This window comes from Leopardus geoffroyi, chromosome A1 (genome assembly GCF_018350155.1).
Source record: "Leopardus geoffroyi isolate Oge1 chromosome A1, O.geoffroyi_Oge1_pat1.0, whole genome shotgun sequence".
Lineage (NCBI taxonomy): Eukaryota > Metazoa > Chordata > Mammalia > Carnivora > Felidae > Leopardus > Leopardus geoffroyi.
Window position 1 is genome coordinate 176,652,800 of NC_059326.1, and position 17,542 is coordinate 176,670,341.

General features: G+C 48.1%; 1 protein-coding gene and 1 long non-coding RNA gene across 2 annotated transcripts; both read left to right on the forward strand.

Annotated features, from left to right (window-relative positions):
* The first annotated feature begins 343 nt into the window (after nucleotides 1-343).
* On the forward strand, nucleotides 344-3,439 carry DUSP1 (dual specificity phosphatase 1). Its single transcript, XM_045501316.1, has 4 exons — nucleotides 344-983; nucleotides 1,266-1,411; nucleotides 1,764-1,983; nucleotides 2,404-3,439. Exons 1-4 carry the CDS (start codon nucleotides 617-619, stop codon nucleotides 2,772-2,774), a joined length of 1,104 nt encoding a protein of 367 aa, XP_045357272.1. The 5' UTR covers nucleotides 344-616; the 3' UTR covers nucleotides 2,775-3,439.
* Nucleotides 3,440-6,210: 2,771 nt separating this feature from the next.
* On the forward strand, nucleotides 6,211-9,448 carry LOC123610552. Its single transcript, XR_006718196.1, has 2 exons — nucleotides 6,211-6,375; nucleotides 9,238-9,448. It is a non-coding gene; the product is annotated as an uncharacterized LOC123610552 (long non-coding RNA).
* Nucleotides 9,449-17,542: the final 8,094 nt, after the last annotated feature.

Below are 17,542 nucleotides of genomic sequence, written 5' to 3' on the forward strand. Positions count from 1 at the left end.
AGAGGCTGCGGGCACGCCGCCGCTTGGATCCTTGAGGTCAGCCCTTGGCTGGCAGTGCTCCCGCCACCTCGCCTCTGGGTCCGGAGAGCGGCGCAGGCCGGATCCCCAGGGACACGCCAGGCGCAGGCCGGACGGCCGGACTGGGGTCGGAGCCAGCAGGCAGCCAGCGGATCCCGCTCCGAGGCCGATGACGTCTTCGCCTCTGGCTCAGCCGGCGCCAAGCCGGGTAGGGCGGGTGACGTCACCACAGGTCACGTGAGCACCATTCAAACAAACAAACCCCCTCCCCCTGCGCGCCCGCTTCTCCCCGCCCCGCCCCGCCCCGCCCCGCCCCCAGAGAGGCCACATATAAACGCGTTCCCCGGGGCCGAGCTCGCTGCGAAGGACGCTGGGCTGAACGTGTGGTTGGGGCCGGAGGGGCAGTCAAGGTAGCAGCAAAGAAGCCGAGGCGGCTGAGAGTCCCGCACGACGCCCCCTCACTCAGTCTAAAGGCAGTTTGGGGTTCGGCGCAGAGAGAACCAGGGTCGGGCTCTTCCTCGAAAGCCGTTGCCCTGCCCTTGGCTTCCGAGGACAAAGAGCACCTAAAACAGGCACGCTGGGGGCGCTGGGGCCGGCCATGGTCATGGAAGTGGGCTCCCTGGACGCCGGAGGCCTGCGGACGCTGCTGCGGGAGCGCGCGGCGCAGTGCCTATTGCTGGACTGCCGCTCCTTCTTCGCTTTCAACGCCGGCCACATCGCCGGCTCGGTCAACGTGCGCTTCAGCACCATCGTGCGGCGCCGGGCCAAGGGCGCCATGGGCCTGGAGCACATCGTGCCCAACGCCGAGCTGCGCGGCCGCCTGCTGGCCGGCGCCTACCACGCCGTGGTGCTGCTGGACGAGCGCAGCGCCGCCCTGGACGGCGCCAAGCGCGACGGCACCCTGGCCCTGGCCGCTGGCGCGCTCTGCCGCGAGGCGCGCGCCGCGCAAGTCTTCTTCCTCAAAGGTACGCCCTCGGGGAAGCTCGGGCGGCCGCATGCCCCCTCCCCTTCCCCGCCGCCTTGCCGCGGGACCCCCCTGGCCCTCAGCCCCTGCGGGCCGCCTCACCGGGAGCGCGTGGGCGCCCGAGTCCTGTTCTGGGGACCCGGTGGCTTTGTTTGGCTTTAAGAACAAAGACTTGCCTGGGCCTCTCCGGGGTAAACTTCAGCCCTGGTGGGTGGGGGGAGTTGTGTGAAGGTGCCCTGTCCCGGATACTAATGGAAACAAATATGTCTCTTTGTCTTCCCAGGAGGCTATGAAGCTTTTTCAGCTTCCTGCCCGGAGCTGTGCAGCAAACAGTCGACCCCCATGGGGCTCAGCCTTCCCCTGAGTACTAGCGTCCCTGACAGCGCTGAATCAGGGTGCAGTTCCTGCAGCACCCCACTCTATGATCAGGTTAGTAGGGATCCGTGCTAGACGGGGAAAGGAATAGCTGGCAAAGAAGAGCAGTACTAGTGAGAATATACAAAGTAACCTTCAAGTTTATAACGGAGGGAGCACAGGGATGTTATTTATTCCATGGTTAAGTGGTCTGATGGAACGGAGTCTAATTGCTGGCATGACAGAAATGAACTTGGTGGCTCTGCCCAGGCAAATGGGTTTATTCCCCTATTTATTTATACTCCGGCAACAATACTAAATTCGCTCAGTATCTGAAACTGACCTTTCCAGCAGGGAGTTTTTGTGGGGATGGGCTCCGGAATTGACTTTGTGCGAAGCTTGACAAGTGGATATTTCTGGATTTCAGGGTGGCCCAGTGGAGATCCTGCCCTTTCTGTACCTGGGCAGTGCCTATCACGCTTCCCGAAAAGACATGCTGGACGCCTTGGGCATCACTGCTTTGATCAATGTCTCGGCCAATTGTCCCAACCATTTTGAGGGTCACTACCAATACAAGAGCATCCCTGTGGAAGACAACCACAAGGCGGACATCAGCTCCTGGTTCAACGAGGCAATTGACTTCATAGGTAAATGGACAGATGCCTGGGACGTCTGCCTTGCTCCTCCCGTTTTAGTCACTGAGCCCAACTGTATGGCAAGGACTTGAATGACATTTGTCCGAGCCTTTCTCCGTACGTTAATATCAATCTGGGGCAGGCAGCATCCCTGCAAAATAGGGATTTCGTGCCCCATTTAATAAATTAGCAAACCGAGGTTCAGAACATGGAGTTGACTTACCCATCGGCTTCATGGAGATGCCTGGTTTTGGTTTAAATCCCTTGCTGTTCTTTGCACAATGCCTGTGTTGCCTCCACAGAACGCTGTGTGATGGCATGACGTGATGTTGCCATTCTCTGGACAGGACACACGTTTCTTAGGCACCCTCTGCCTGGGGTTAGGGTTGTTCTCGTGAGCTCTTGAGTAACTGGCCACCCTTTGTTTTCCAGACTCCATCAAGAACGCTGGAGGAAGGGTGTTTGTCCACTGCCAGGCAGGCATTTCCCGATCAGCCACCATCTGCCTTGCTTACCTCATGAGGACTAACCGAGTCAAGCTGGACGAGGCCTTTGAGTTTGTGAAGCAAAGGAGAAGCATCATTTCCCCCAACTTCAGCTTCATGGGCCAGCTGCTGCAGTTTGAGTCCCAGGTCCTGGCCCCACACTGCTCAGCAGAGGCTGGGAGCCCTGCCATGGCTGTGCTGGACCGCAGCACCTCCACTACCACCGTCTTCAACTTCCCTGTCTCCATCCCCGTCCACTCCACGAACAGTGCATTGAGCTACCTTCAGAGCCCCATCACGACCTCTCCCAGCTGCTGAAAAGCCACGGGAGGTGATCTCCACAACCCCCCGGGGACTCTAGGCGCCCTGAGGAGAAATGCAATAACTCTGGGGAGGGGGCTCGTGAGGGCTGGTCCTTATTTATTTAATTTCACCCCGAGTTCCACTGGGTTCCTAAGCAGTCATGGTGATGATTTAGCATCAAGGCGTTTGCTGAACTCCGCACGTTCGGGACCAATATAGTGGGTACATCAAGTCCCTCTGACAAAAAGGGGCAGAAGGGAAAGGACTCAGTTAAGGAGCCGGTTTCTTTTTGTTTGCTCCTGTTTTTTGTAGGAACTCTTCATGCTTGACATACCTACCAGTATTACCATTCCTGACGACACACACCTATGAGAATATACCTTATTTATTTTTGTGTAGGTGGTCTACCTTCACAAATGTCCGTGTCTACTCCTAGAAGAACCAAATACCTCAATTTTTGTGTTTTGAGTACTGTAATACCCTGTAAATATGTCCTAAGCAGGTTTGTGTTCAGCACTGATGGAAAGCACCAGTGTTGTTGTTTTTTTTTTAGTTGCCAGCAGTTGTATGTTTGATTATTTATGAACTGAAATAATATATTTCTTTTAAGAAAGACATTTTGTTACATAAGGATGACTTTTTTTTATACAACAGAATAAATTATGGCATTTCTATTGAAACCTTAATGCTTTGTTTCTTGGGCAGCCCCAACTGATCCCTTTCCCATCAGTGAAACAATCTGGACAAGGGCCTCCCTGACGTATGTCTTGGGATCTGGTCTCCTACTCCTTGGTGGCCCTTCCAGTCCAAGGTGGCTGGGTTGCAAGGAAGGTAGGAAAGTGATCTGTCGTGAAAAACCAGGTACTGTAGAGAATATACAGTACAGGTCCAGGTGTCTATCCATGTATTCCTACCCTGTTACATAGGGAGCCCAAGTGTTCCCAGAGCCAAAAAGAAATGACCGTTTGCTTGGGTTGCTTTTTTAATTCAAAACTTTGCCCAGGATAATATAAAAAGACGCCCTCTCCTTTCTGAGCCGTGCTAGAATTAGGAGGATGATGGTTTTCCAAAACCGCTGACATAAATGTGGTCCTACTATGTGTAAGGTAGTGTGCTACCTGCTCCCAAAACAACTCAGCAGCACCGTTTTGCAGACAAAGCTGCTGAGACCCAGCATAGCTAAGTGGCAGTGGGGGGGAATCGGGCCCTACGTCTGTTTTGTTCCCTAATTCTATGTGGTTTGCACTTTATCATTTGCTTCTCTCATGTGCTCCCTTTTTGCCTTTGAAAAGACTTTTATTTTTGTGAAAAGAATACGAAGCACTCTAAGTAAAATACAACATGGACAAATTGCCTGAAATTCCCACCCCCAACCTGACCATTATTCATGCTTTGGAGTACATCCATACCAGCATCTATATATATACATACATATATATATATATATATATATATATATATATATACACATATATATAATACTATAATACACACACACACACATATATATGTGTATATATATACACACACATACACAGAATTTTTGGTGGCGGCCTCCTTCAGGTCACTTGCTAGTCTGATTTCATAATTTTGTTGAAGATAGGCAATCAGATCTGACTTGCTCTAGGGTAAGATCCTGGATTTTTGCTCTTGTCAATCAGGCCAAAACAGAGATGGTGTAATTGCCTACCAACTCCTAATCCAGTCTATGATGTTGAGTTAAATAACAGTCAAGCTCTTGGGTCACTGGTCCCTTAGCTCCTGTCCCCGCTACTTGTCTCTGGATGAAGTGATGTAGGAAGCAGAAAAGGAAACCTCTCTGTTGACTTTAGTAGTGCCCTGAACAGTGGTCCTGGTCCAGCCAGGTCATTTAAGGCCTTGACACACAATCAGTGTCCTTGACCTTTACCCATTGGTTTACCATCTGCCGCTTGACTCTCATGGCCTGAAAGATCCTTGTGTTCTAAGTTCTAAGAACTTACCCTGAGCTGGCAAGCTCATTTCCTTGGCTGGGCTTCCCATTGGAAATGTGTTCGTGCCTTTCAAAACAAACCGTACCCAGTGTTTTTTTCAAACCCTAGAAATTTACTATTGCAAATATCTCCTTTCGTGGAAACGTACCAGCAACTTCAAGTCCATGGCAGATGCAGTGGCTGACTTCCCCCGTGGGCTCAGGCCATCACTTTCTGCTTAACAGGCACTGGCTGAACCAGAATTAATCTCCAGTGTAATCCACGCAGTGGAAAAATACAGCCGCTGCCTAGGGAAGCCGCCAGTGAAAACAATTCACTCACTTCACCCAGTCCAAGCTGCCCCACTCCCATCAGCTCAGGAGAGCAGGGTTGATAACCATCTTTCTTCTTGTATCCGATTCCTGGTCTTTGGGCCCTCCAGAGAATGTCACTTTTGGCCTGATACTGCTTTTCTTAGGGGGGGGGGGGGGAAGTACCTCGTGATGAGGAGAAAGATACTCAAACTATTAAAATGTTTGTTTCTCAATGGGAGATTGAAATAGAGACAACTCCATCATTTAATACTTATGATGTGGTAATAATAGCTCTCAATTTTAGAGCTAGCGCTGTGTTAACTGCTTCACACACCTTCACATTAAACCTTTAGCAGCAACACCCATTTTACAGAGGGGGAAACGGAGGCTCAGAGAGAAGAAGGGACATGTCCAAATTCACACAGCAAGTAAACAACATCGCAGAGATTGGAACCTGGGTCGGAAAGACTGGGAACCAAAGTCCGAGTTCAGTCCAAACATCTTGAGGGAGTGGGGAAAGGATGAATTTTGTAGCCAACCAGACATCACCATGGTTTTACCACATAATTTTGGGGGTGGAAAAGCTATTTATCCTTTTGGGCCTCAGTTTCCTTACGTGTAAAATGAGATCATAAAATCTGCTTCACGAGTGAGGGGGAAATAGGCTCATGGATGGCAAGTGCCTGGCAGGTAATGGGCCCTGGAGGAACATTTAGGTCCCATTCCCCATTCCTAACGACTTCTAGCGGTTCTCTGGTGTCAGTTTTCCCACTCCAAAAATGACCAGTTTGCCCTGGATCTAATGGGTAAGATTCCTCCCGGTCTTAGAAGATGTACCAATGCATACTTTATGCTTTTCTGTGGTTTCCATTAGGATAGTTCCAACCGCAAACGCTTCCACCGCATCCTCTCCTTTCCTTGGAATTTTGCAAATCGTAGCTAATTTGCCTCCGACTTGCAGCCTCCGGAGGCCATTTCCCTCCCTCCCTCCCCAGCCCATCCAGGATGACATCATGGTGTGTACACCTTTAAGATTATATAAATCTGTGATCAGACAGTGGCCTCCATCCCCATGGTAACGCGGAGGAGTTTCCCTTTTGTGAGGAAAGCTGTCATGTCACTTCCTGCTGCTGACAAATCAGTTTAGGAGATTAAAATACAGGGAGGGGGGGCGGGGTGCTGGAGCAGGCCTCTGAGAACTGCCGGCTGCGGTGGTTTCTGGTTGCCATACACAGAGGCAAACAAAGCCGAGGCCACGCGGGGTAGCCCCGCCCAGCGCCAGGCTCCGGCCCCGGTTTCCCACCCCTCACCGGGTGGAGCCAGGTCACCCCGGGATGTTTTCCGCCGCAGGTTGCCTTCTGGGGAGCAGGTGGGAGGGCTGCCCACCTCTGGGGACTTTTCTGGGGCTCTGTAGGGCCCGCCTGCTGGAGAACAGCCTCTGGGTCCAGAGGAGCCTCCGCGCCCCTCTTATCAGCTCAGAAGGCGGTTTGGTGCTCGGTTCTCCGGAAAACAAAGGGTTTGCGCCTTGGGGCACCAAGCAGACAAAAGTGCTCTGCTAAGGAAAATACCCTAAAACCATCTTTTTCTCGACGGTGGCTTTTTATGCTAAGCAGCAGGGCCGTTCATTCATTCATTCATTCAACAAATATTTATTGGCACCCTATGCCTAGGGACACTTTGGCCCAGGACAAAGTTCCCATTCTCAAGTAGCTAACAATGGGGGCAGGGGGTGGAGGGAGGGGAAGAAGGCAATATATAAAGAAGATCATTAAGAAATAAGATGAAGGGGCGCCTGGGTGGTTCAGCGGTTGAGCGTCAGACTTCACCTCAGGTCATGATCTCATGGTTCCTGATTTCGAGCCCCACGTCGTCGGCTCGCTCTGTGTTGACAGCTCGCTCTGTGTTGACAGCTCGGAGCCTGGAGCCTGCTTCAGATTCTGTGTCTCTCCCTCCCTCTCTGCCCCTCCCCTGCTCACGCTCTGTCTCTTTCTCTCTCAAAAATAAACATTAATTTTTTTTTTTTAGATGAAGACTATGAAGGTGGAATAATAAAAGGGGAGGCTCCTTTAGATTTTGGTGGTCAAGGAGGCCTCTCTGAGAGGTGGCCAAGACCTGAGAGATAAAACCTACTTGCCCATTTGAGAGACAAGCTGGGAAGAGAGTTTCCTGCCAGGAGGGCAACAGAGACTTGAGGTTGGGGGGGGATCTTCATGGACCACTAGATAGAACCAGTGACTGGGAGTCAGCTAGACCTGAGTTCAAGTACTGATTCTGCCACTTATTAGCTGTGTGACTCACTGTGAGTAAGTTACCAAACTCTTTAAACCCCGGTTTCCCTATCTGTCATATGGGCCACTAACCACCGACCTTCAAAGGCTCTTCAAGGATTAAATGAAAGGTGGATTAAATGAAAGGCAGTCACCTCTGGGCACATCAGAAAGGCTTGAGAAAGGCTCTTTGTCCTCTTGTGATTTAGCTGGTCGCCATTCTGTCACTCAAGCAGCAGTGCCACTCCCCATGGTGTCCTGGTGAAAGGAAACGGAGAAGTGGACTGTCTTTCCCCATCCTGACAGATACCCTGAGCCTGTGCTCATATCATAGTTCCCTCTGGGGCCATCAGAGCTTTGTTTGGGGACAGCCTTTACTTGGAGATCACCAACCCTAGCCTATCGACTGTGGCGAGGTATGCCTTTTCTGGGCCTCAGTTTCCTCATCTATAAGAAGCACCTGAAGAGACCTTCACGTGTTCTTTCCCATCCAACTGCCAGCTCTAAGCCCCTGTCCTCATCCAAGCCTGGGAATGCTCTGGAACCACTGAGGTTCATTTGGGCTGGCTCAGGGCAACAGAGGGAAAAGGAAATAGACACTACCTGGGAAGGGGCAGCAAGGGGTCTTGGACCTCTGGGAGACAGAGGTGTGATGGAGATGTGACTGGTCCCCATGGGAATGAGTCCCCATACAATCTCCTGCCAAGTATCACATTCTCCCAGCCCCCTTTTCTCCAACTCCGGGTAATCCTTTGCCATGGGCCACACGGCAAAGTTCGGGTTTAAAAGCTTCATTAAGGCTGACACCAACAGACCCTTGAAGTTGGCTGCCTCCTTTCTCATTCTTCATATATATTCATGTATTCATTCATTCAACAGTTATGTAGTACTTACCTTTAGTTTGTAAAAACACTCCATATTTACCTCCCCACAGCCCTACTCACTCTCTGGAATTTGTAAACTTGTCTACACTCCCTTGACCAGACTCACTTTGGCACATAATTCAAGGTCCTCCGAAGATGTGACCACTGCCTTCCTTTCCAGATCTTTTTTTTTTTTTTAATCCCAGCTCCTGTCCTCCATGCACGTTGAGACTTGTAGTTCTCATAACAGGATATGCTCTTTCTTGCTACCCTTATCTCTGCACTTGCTAGGCTTTTGCTTGAATGCTCAAAATATCTCTTGCTCAAATATCACCAAATCCATAAAGCCTTCTTTGACCTTTAAGACTTTCTCATCTGTCATCGGTATTCTGAAAACGTATAGCTTTCATCCCACTGCTGTGACCAAGGGTCATAATCCAACTGCCCCCTGGGCCAGGTAGGCCACATAACTGAGAATTGGGCCACTGGGGACTGTGGTGACATAGGAAGTTCATGCTCTGTACTACAGAGAAGCTGCCAATCAAGGCGGAAACGGAGGCCCCGGTGTTGCCAAACCTTACTGTGTTTGTTTTGTTTTGTTTTGTTTTTTTACAGAGAGAGAGCATGGGAGTGGGGGGAGGGGCAGAGGGAGGGAGAGACCATCTCAAGCAGGCTCCACGCTCAGTGCAGCCCAATACAGGGCTCAATCCCACAACCCTGGGATCATGACCTGGGCTGAAATTGAGCTGGACGCTCAACCGACTGGGCCACCCAGGCGCCCCTGGACCTTACTATTTGTAGTAAGGAAGCCAGGAATTGGTTTTTTTTTTTTTAATTTTTTTTAACGTTACTTTATTTTTGAGACAGAGAGAGACAGAGCATGAACGGGGGAGGGGCAGAGAGAGAGGGAGACATAGAATCTGAAGCAGGCTCCAGGCTCTGAGCCATCAGCCCAGAGCCCGACGCGGGGCTCGAACTCACAGACTGCGAGATCATGACCTGAGCCGAAGTCGGACGCCCGACCGACTGAGCCACCCAGGCGCCCCCAGGAATTGGTATTTTAACATAAAATCTTTTTTCAGAAACTTTGTATGGACCAAACAAGACAGCCGCAACCTGGATGCAGCCCACTGACTGTGAGTGTATGACTGCTGCTAGCCAACTTTGTAAATGTCTCAATGTAAGGGTGACTTATGTGACCCTGGGCTCCTCGGTCTCAGCCCAGGGGTTGTGAACAGCAAGTACTTATATATGCCTTCTGAATAAAAGAGTGACTAATGGTCATTTATCCCCGAGAAAGTGCTCGGTAGATGTTGAAAAAACACCAAGAAAATTCTGAGATTTTGTTCCAAGTGCCTGGGGCAAAACTGATAGATAACCAATACCTGTATGGCCTTAGGTGGATCACTTCTCTCAAAGCCTCAGTATTTACATCTCTAAAAAGGGAGCGGGGGAGGTATTTGCTGAGATTGTCCAGATGAAATGACATAATGTGGAGAAAATGTTCTACACAGTACTGGACACACAGCACAATAAATGTTAACCATTTTAGTGGTTATTATCATGATCATCATCACGCTTTGTTTCCCTCAGATGCCTGGTTATTTTCAAATAAAGTTTGGCCACTGTCTATGAAAAACTTAGGAGATCATTTGAGGCTTAGGTGCTATTATCCTCTTCTCAAGAGGGTTTGCTTTTTTTTTTTTAAGGTTTTATTTTTTCAGTAATCTCTACATCCAACATGGCGCTAGAACTTACAAACCCCAAGAGGGAGAGTTGCATGCCCCACGGATTGAGCCAGTGAGGCACCCCTCAATAGGGTTTACTTTGCTGCAGGTAGCTAGGGGCCTAGGAATCCCAGACCATCTTAATGCAACCAGAGATTGAGATGGTTTGAGAGGACCCGAAGCTGGGTTTTAGACCCTGTGATAACTTGCTTCATTCTTATTCCAAGGGTTTATCCTTTAGGGGTTTCAACTAGAAGCTTGGGGGATTTACCTGACCCCCCCTGGCCTTGATTACTTTTTTGGAGGGTAATACACAAACAAGCATGGGGTGTTACTGGGTCCCCCCACCTCCACTCGCCTCTGTGTGCCCTGAATTCCATTATTTGTCCCATTAGACTCATGAGTCTTAAAAGCTCTGCTCCTGTTTGTAGCCTTTCAGCCCCCTGTTTCAGAATTGGCAGGTACCCACTGGGGAGAAGAGGCCCCAAATACTGTCCTCATCTCTCTGGTTTTCCTCCTCCAGACTTGATTCCACCATTCTTCACTGTCCTTTTAGTGCTTGAATGTCTTCAAGTATTTAAACTTAAGTATTTAGAAATATTTTTATCTCACTTTCCCATTCCTCAGCAGTAGGGCAGTTCTGAATTTCATGATCTGCCATGACTAGAAGGGAGTTAAGCTTTTACAAACCCAGAGTGAAACTTCTTCGTCCTCTACCCTGAGCTCTCTTGTGGTTCCCATCTCACTCAGGCTCAAAGGCCGACTCCTTGGACAAAGGCTGAAAGAGCTAATGTGACTTGTCTTGCTGATGTGTCTCTGACCACATCTGCCCTTCTTCCCCAACTCCCCCCCCCCCCCCCCCCCCCCCCAGCTCATCTCCAGCCAAGCTGGCCTCATTGCTCTTTCTAGCATGGGCAAAATCCACCCTTGCTCCACAGACCCATGCCCTTCCCTCCACCGAGACCGATGTTCCTTCAGCTTGGCGGGGCCAGCTCTGTCACTTTCTTTAGCTCTCTGGTCAAAAGTTGTCTCATCAGTGGGCCCTTTCCTGACCACCCTGCCCCAACCCTGGCATCCCGTACCCCTTTCTTTGCTTTATTTCTCAACGTAGACTTACCACCACTTAATCTTTATTTATTTAGTTGCATATGGTCTCCTTATTAGAATGTAAAGGCTTGAGGGCAGGGCCTTGTCTGTCAGCAGAGAGGGTCTCCTGCTCTTAGAACAGTTCCTGGCAAGTGGTGGGTGCTGAATAAATTTCACGAATACGTGAAAGACCTCTGAAGGCTCTGGATAATTCCTCCCCTTTCTGGGTGAGTCCTGGGCCCAAATTAGAGGGAAGTGATTCTTCTTTGTTCAGTCAATCTCTTTCCCTTCCACATGAAGCAATTTCCCTTGGAGACTTTCCAGTCACACAGAGTGGTGTGCAAATGAAATAAAGTGTATAAAAGCACTTTGAAAGCAGGAAGCAACATGAGAGTCCTGGCTATCTAAGACCTATGATCCTGGGGCTCCATTCTTGTGATCAGGGCTGTGATTCTAGAAGGGGTGCTGGTGAGAAAACCTGCTCAGGGACTCCACTCTGAGCCCCATCCTCCCACTGCTTCCTTCCACATCTCCTCCCTCCTGTCTGAAGAATTCCCCATGGCGTGTGCCTCTAATGAAGAGAATGGGGCAGTAGGTGATTCATGGGGAAGTCTGTAGGCCTGCTTGGGGCTTATGACTCACAGCTTCTCCTCTAATAGGAGAATTAGATATCCATATAGCATATCCTGGAAATGTCCTTTGGCAAGGTCTCTAGTGACCATTGGGGATTCTCCCCAAAGAGCTCTCAATAACACCTTCCTGGCACTCACCACGCTGTGTAGATGTATGTCTGTTGCTCCATAAGTACACATGGAAGGGGAAAAAAGGAGTCAAAAGAGGAGGAGGAGAAAGGGAAGCAGGGGGAAGGGCATCTGCCTCCCTCCCACCCCACCAGACTGAGACACTGAGGGTGGGATCATGCCCTTTTCATTTCTGGGTCCCCACCTTCCAGTGCAAGCCTTGGGATATAGTTGGGGAAGTGAATGGTTGTATAAATAAACAAACACTGGGGGTCTTGAGAAACTTTAGTCTAGGATATTGCCAGGCCTGACAGAGCCTAAAGTCAGTAGCAGGGAGAGGGTTGTCAGTGGGAGCCTGGTTGTAGTTTGGTGTCCCCTGTGGATGACACTGGAGAGGCTAAGATAGATGGTCCTGGTTGATACAGATGCTCTAGCCCACAGCCCAGTCATGCTAACTCATGCTAGGCCCCGTGCTGGATGCTGGATCCGCAGAAATGGAGGAGCCATGGTCCCTGAACTTGGAGTCTCTTGACAAGTGGCAGAGATGGATGGTTTGTCTGGATTTTAGGTGGCGAGGTAGGGACAGGACAAGGGGCAGGGAGATGCAGGGGGCAGGGGAGCAGGAAGAGGGGGAAACAAGGAGGAACAGCTTTCCGCAGGGGGTAACCCTTGCGTCCTAGCAGCCAGAAAGGACTTCTGTCTGCAGGGTGATGAGCAGTGGTCTGCAGCCAATTTATTATTCAAAGGATTTTATGGAAGAAAGAAAGGCCCCTACTTGCCCTAGAAATGAATTTCCAAGAGCACTCTTAAGAGTCCCTGCCTTGTCCCCTCCTTATACATAATGGACCAGAGCCTTCTGCCTCCTATGGTGGGAATGTCAAAGTGTGGGCACCACGGTGCCCTGAGTGAAGCCAAGGAAATGACCTCCAAGGAAGAAAGACTGAACAGTATTAGCTTGGACTTTGGCCCCTGCTTCCTCTCAATGTGATCGATCATTGGATGAATTGGGCTGTTCTCCTTTCATTGCAGGCAGGGGAAGGGTTGCAACAGGCTTTGCTGGCCACCCTCCTTCATCACATCATCATCATCACCACCAACGGCTAATACTGTCTGAGCAGGAGTCAGAGGCTTCAGGCGGGAGCTTTACGTTCTAGCCCCAAGTGTAGCATCTCCTTGCTGTGTGACTCTCAGCAAGTTACGTAGCCTCTCTGGTTTTGTAGTCCTAAAACGTGGAGAAGATGAACTGAGAGAGACCCCATGGACCTGAAACCTATAGAGTACAGTGTCTCATGAAAGTGAGATAACTTTATTGTGACCGTCTTGTCCCCCCAGCACTGAGTGAGCCATCTGGGCTCCCACTCTTACCTACTTTGAACGTCGTGGGGCACAGCTAGCATTGAACCCTGGTTACTCTACTAAGAACGCTTTCCCTAGTGTGAAGGGCCCTGCAGCCTTGGAGATGCAAGACCTGGGGTCCCATCTGGACGTTGCTCACCCTATTGTAAAGTCTATAAGAGATTGGGGATGACTTTGTTTCTCGTGTCAGGCCAGAGCTAGTGCCTAATTAGGCATGACAGCTCAGGGTGGGAGAAGAAAGATAAAGGAAGTCTTTCTTTCTTTCTTTCTTTCTTTCTTTCTTTCTTTCTTTCTTTCTCTCTGCCTGTCTCTCTCTTTCTTTCTTTCTAAAATTATTTATTTTGAAAGAGAGAGAGAATCCCAAGCAGGCTCCGTGCTATCACTGGGCGCAGAACCTGATGTGGGGCTCGAACACATGAACCGTGAGATCATGACCTGAGCCGAAACCAAGAGCCAGATGCTCAACCTACTGAGCCACCCAGACACCCCAGAAGTCTCTTCTGTCGAGCACCTGCTATGACTCTTTGCTTTACATACGTGATTCATTTAATGCTCTTATCTGGCTCTCTGGCAGGGCTTAGCATTATCGCCATGTCACAAAGAACAGTAACTGAGGCATAGATTAAAGGACTTGCCTGGGGCCACGAGTTGGGCTGAACACAGTGTCTAGTCCAAGGCTCAAGTCCGTCAGGGTCTTTCCCCTGCACCAGGCAAGACTGGAGTGAGTCCTGCCCTTACTCTGAGGTCCACTATCCTGCTTTAGAATCGGGGAAGGTGGAAAGTGCTAATGATGAACTACTAGATGAGGCTTCCCTACCCAGGGGTGAGGAGAGGATTATGGAATCTTGGGTTCTCAGAACCTTCAATACATTCACAGGCCATGATTAAACTATGTAAGGCATGGATGCCTGGTTGCCCCCCGTTTCTGTTCTTCTTTCTTCCTCAGTAATAGATTTTTAGCCAGGTACCTGTCTTACATGTCCCAGTCTCCTTTGGAGCCATTTGAATATAAGCCTAGGGTGTATGCAGTTTCCAGGGAGCTTTCTTAAAGAGAGGGGAAATACTTCTCTTCCCCCTTTCATCTTTCGTGTGGTCTGAAACACAGATGCGATGGCTGGAGCTAAGAGCAGCCATTTTGAACCACAAAGCAATGCTGGGCATGATGGCAGAGCAGTCTGAGTCCCTGAGGATTTGTTGGGGGATCATTCTTCATGGAATTTTTATACTTCTTGTGATACCTTTTGTCTGGAGACTTTTTTCTTTTCTTTTTTTCAAGAATATTTGTATGGCAAATAGCTGGGGGGGGGGGGTTGGCGGGGACAGAGATAGTGTGTCTCCTTCTAGAAGAGAGAACAGATGTGTTTCCTGACCAGGATAATAAAAAACGTCATCATCCAGAGCAAATGTTGGCTAGATTTGCTAGCAGTTTTTCAGAAGATTAGGAGTTTTCTAAACTCAGTATGTCTCAGCTCTGACACACACCCACAGTGTGCACACCATCCATCTGGGCTTTCTGTATGGGCTCCATGGAACTTAGGGGACCAGGAGAACCAGTGCAAACATGAACCTCATGCTCCCTGCTGTGCTGGAATAAAATCCTTTGTCTCTGACCCAGGAGTCTTGTGTCTTCTGTAAGCATCTGTGAAACTACAGTAGGCTCACTTGTTAGTTTGCAAGTAGGAAAGAAATCTCAGACTCTTCGTGTTTTTAACAAGGACTTCAAGGAGCAGAACACTATCATTAGCTCTAGAGGGCTTTTTTTTTTTTTTTCCTTTCCCTAACTTTATTGAGATAAAATTTGTCTCTATAAATGCATCTATTTTAAGCTTCAAGTTTCATGAACTTTGACAAGTTTACACAGTTTTCTATATTTTTGACTTTTGACAGATGTATACAGAATGTATTATGCCTACCAACACATCCAAGATATAGAGTATATCCATCAAAAAAATTCCCTCATGCCTCTTCCCCATCAATCTCTACTCCCTACCTCAGCCAGCTAGGGATATGCTTTTTGTCACCATAGATTAAATTTGTGATTTCTAGAGTTTCACATAAATGGAATCATATCGTATTCTTTCTCTTGTGTCTGGCTTCTTTCAAGTAACATCATTTTATTTTTTTTTAATTTTTAAAATTATATTTTGAGAGAGAGAGAGAGAGAGAGAGAGAGAATGTGCACAAGTGGGGGAGAGGGGCAAAAGGAGAGAGGGAGAATCTTAAGCAAGCTCCACACTTGGTGTGGAGCCTGACACTGGGCTCGATCACGAAACGTGAGATCATGACCTGAGCCGAAATCAAGAGTCAGATGCCCAACCAACTTCGCCACCCAGGTGCTCCTCAAATTGCGTAATTTTCAGAGATTAATCTATCTTGTGAGTATCAGTATTTTTTTTTTCTCTCCTTGGTACCTGTATCTTTACTCAGTTCTTTCTCTAATCCACAGACACCTGCATTTATTTATTTATTTATTTATTTATTTATTTGTCTGGCTTATTTTATTTTATTTTATTTGTTTTTAAATTTACATCCAAGTTAGTTAGCATATAGTGCAATAATGATTTCAGGAGTAGAACCCAGTGACTCATCCCTTATATGCAACACCCAGTGCTCATCCCAGCTAGTGTCCTCCTTAACGCCCATCGCCCATTTAGCCCAAACCCCCACCAGCAACCCTCAGTTTCTTCCCTGTATTTAAGGGTCTCTTATGTTTTATTCCCCTCCGTGTTTTCATATTATTTTTGCTTCCCTTCCTTTATGTTCATCTGTTCTGTGTCTTAAATTCCACATATGGGTGAAGTCATGTGATATCTGTCTTTCTCTAATTTCACTAAGCACAATGCACTCTAGTTCCATCCATGTTGTTGCAAATGGCAAGATTTCATTCTTTTTGATCACTGAATAATGTTCCCTTGTATATAGATACCACATCTTCTTTATCCATTCGTCAGTCGATGGACATTTGGGCTCCTTCCATACTTGGGCTGTTGTCAATAGCGCTGCTATCAACATTGGGGTGCATGTGCCCCTTCGAAACGGCACAAAGGATACATCCTTTGGATAAAAACCTAGGAGTGCAATTGTTGGGTCATAGGGTAGTTCTATTTTTAATTTTTTGAGGAACCTCCACACTGTTTTCCAGAGTGGCTGCACCAGTTTGCATTCCCACTAGCAGTGCAAAAGGGTTCCTTTTTCTCGGCATCCTTGCCAATATCTGTTGTTGCTTGAATTGTTAATTTTAGCCATTCTGGCAGGAGACACCTGCATTTATTATTGTTTCTTGTTTGAAGTAACACACAGTGTTATATTAGTTTCAAGTGTACAATGTAATGATTCCATAGTTCTATACCTTACTCAGTACTCATCATGATAAGTGTACTCTTAATCCCCTTAATCTATTTCACCCATCGCCTCCACCCCCCATGTATCAGTAGTTTTGGAAAAGTTTTTTAAACAGATTTTATTTTTTAGAGCAGTTTTAAGTTCTCAGAAAAATTGAGTGGAAAGCACAGTGAGTTCCCATCTGCCCCTGTCCCCAGACAGGCATAACCCCCCACCCCCACTATCAACACACCACACCAAAGTGGATGTTTGTTACAACCTACACCGACACATTATTATCACCCTAAATCCATAGTTTACGTTAGGGGTCGCTCTTGGTGAGGTACATTTGATGGGTTTGGATGGATGTATGATGACATGTGTCCACCATCAGAGTATCATACAGAGTAGTTTCACTGCCCTAAAAGTCGTCTGTGCTCTGCCTGTTCATCCCTCCCTCGCCTCCAACCCTTGGAAACCACTGATCTTTTTACTGTCTCCATAGTTCCATCTTTTCCAGAATGTCATGAATGATCACCCAGGATGTAGCCTTTTCGGACTGGTTTCTTTCACTTAGTGGTATGCATTTCAGTTTCCTCAATGTCTTTTTGTGGCTTGATGGCCCATCTTTTTCAGTGCTGAATAATACCAGCACTGTCTGGATGGACCATAGCTTGTCTATCCACTCATCTACTCAAAGACATCTTGCTTGCTTCCAAGTGTTGGCAATTGTGAATAAATAATTGTACGTATAATTCATAAATAAATATTAGAGATAGCTACGAATAAAGCTGCTATAAACATCCACATGTAGGTTTTCAGCTTCATCGGGTAAAGAACAACAAGCCCGATTACCGGATTTTATTGTGAGAGAATGTTTAGTTTTGTGAGAGACGGCGAGCTATCTTCCAAAGTGTCAGTACCGTCTTGGGTTCCCCCAGCAGTGAATGAGACTTCCTCTTTCTTCCATCCTCATGAGCGTTTGGTGTCGTGTTTGGGATTTTGGCCATTCTAATAGGCATGTAGTTGGTATCTCGTTTTTACTTGTGATTCTCTAATGACATATTTGCCATCTTTATATCTTCTTTGGTAAGGTGTCCGTTCAGATCTTTGGGCATTTAAAAAAATCAGGCAGTCTGTTTTCTTAGTGTGGAATC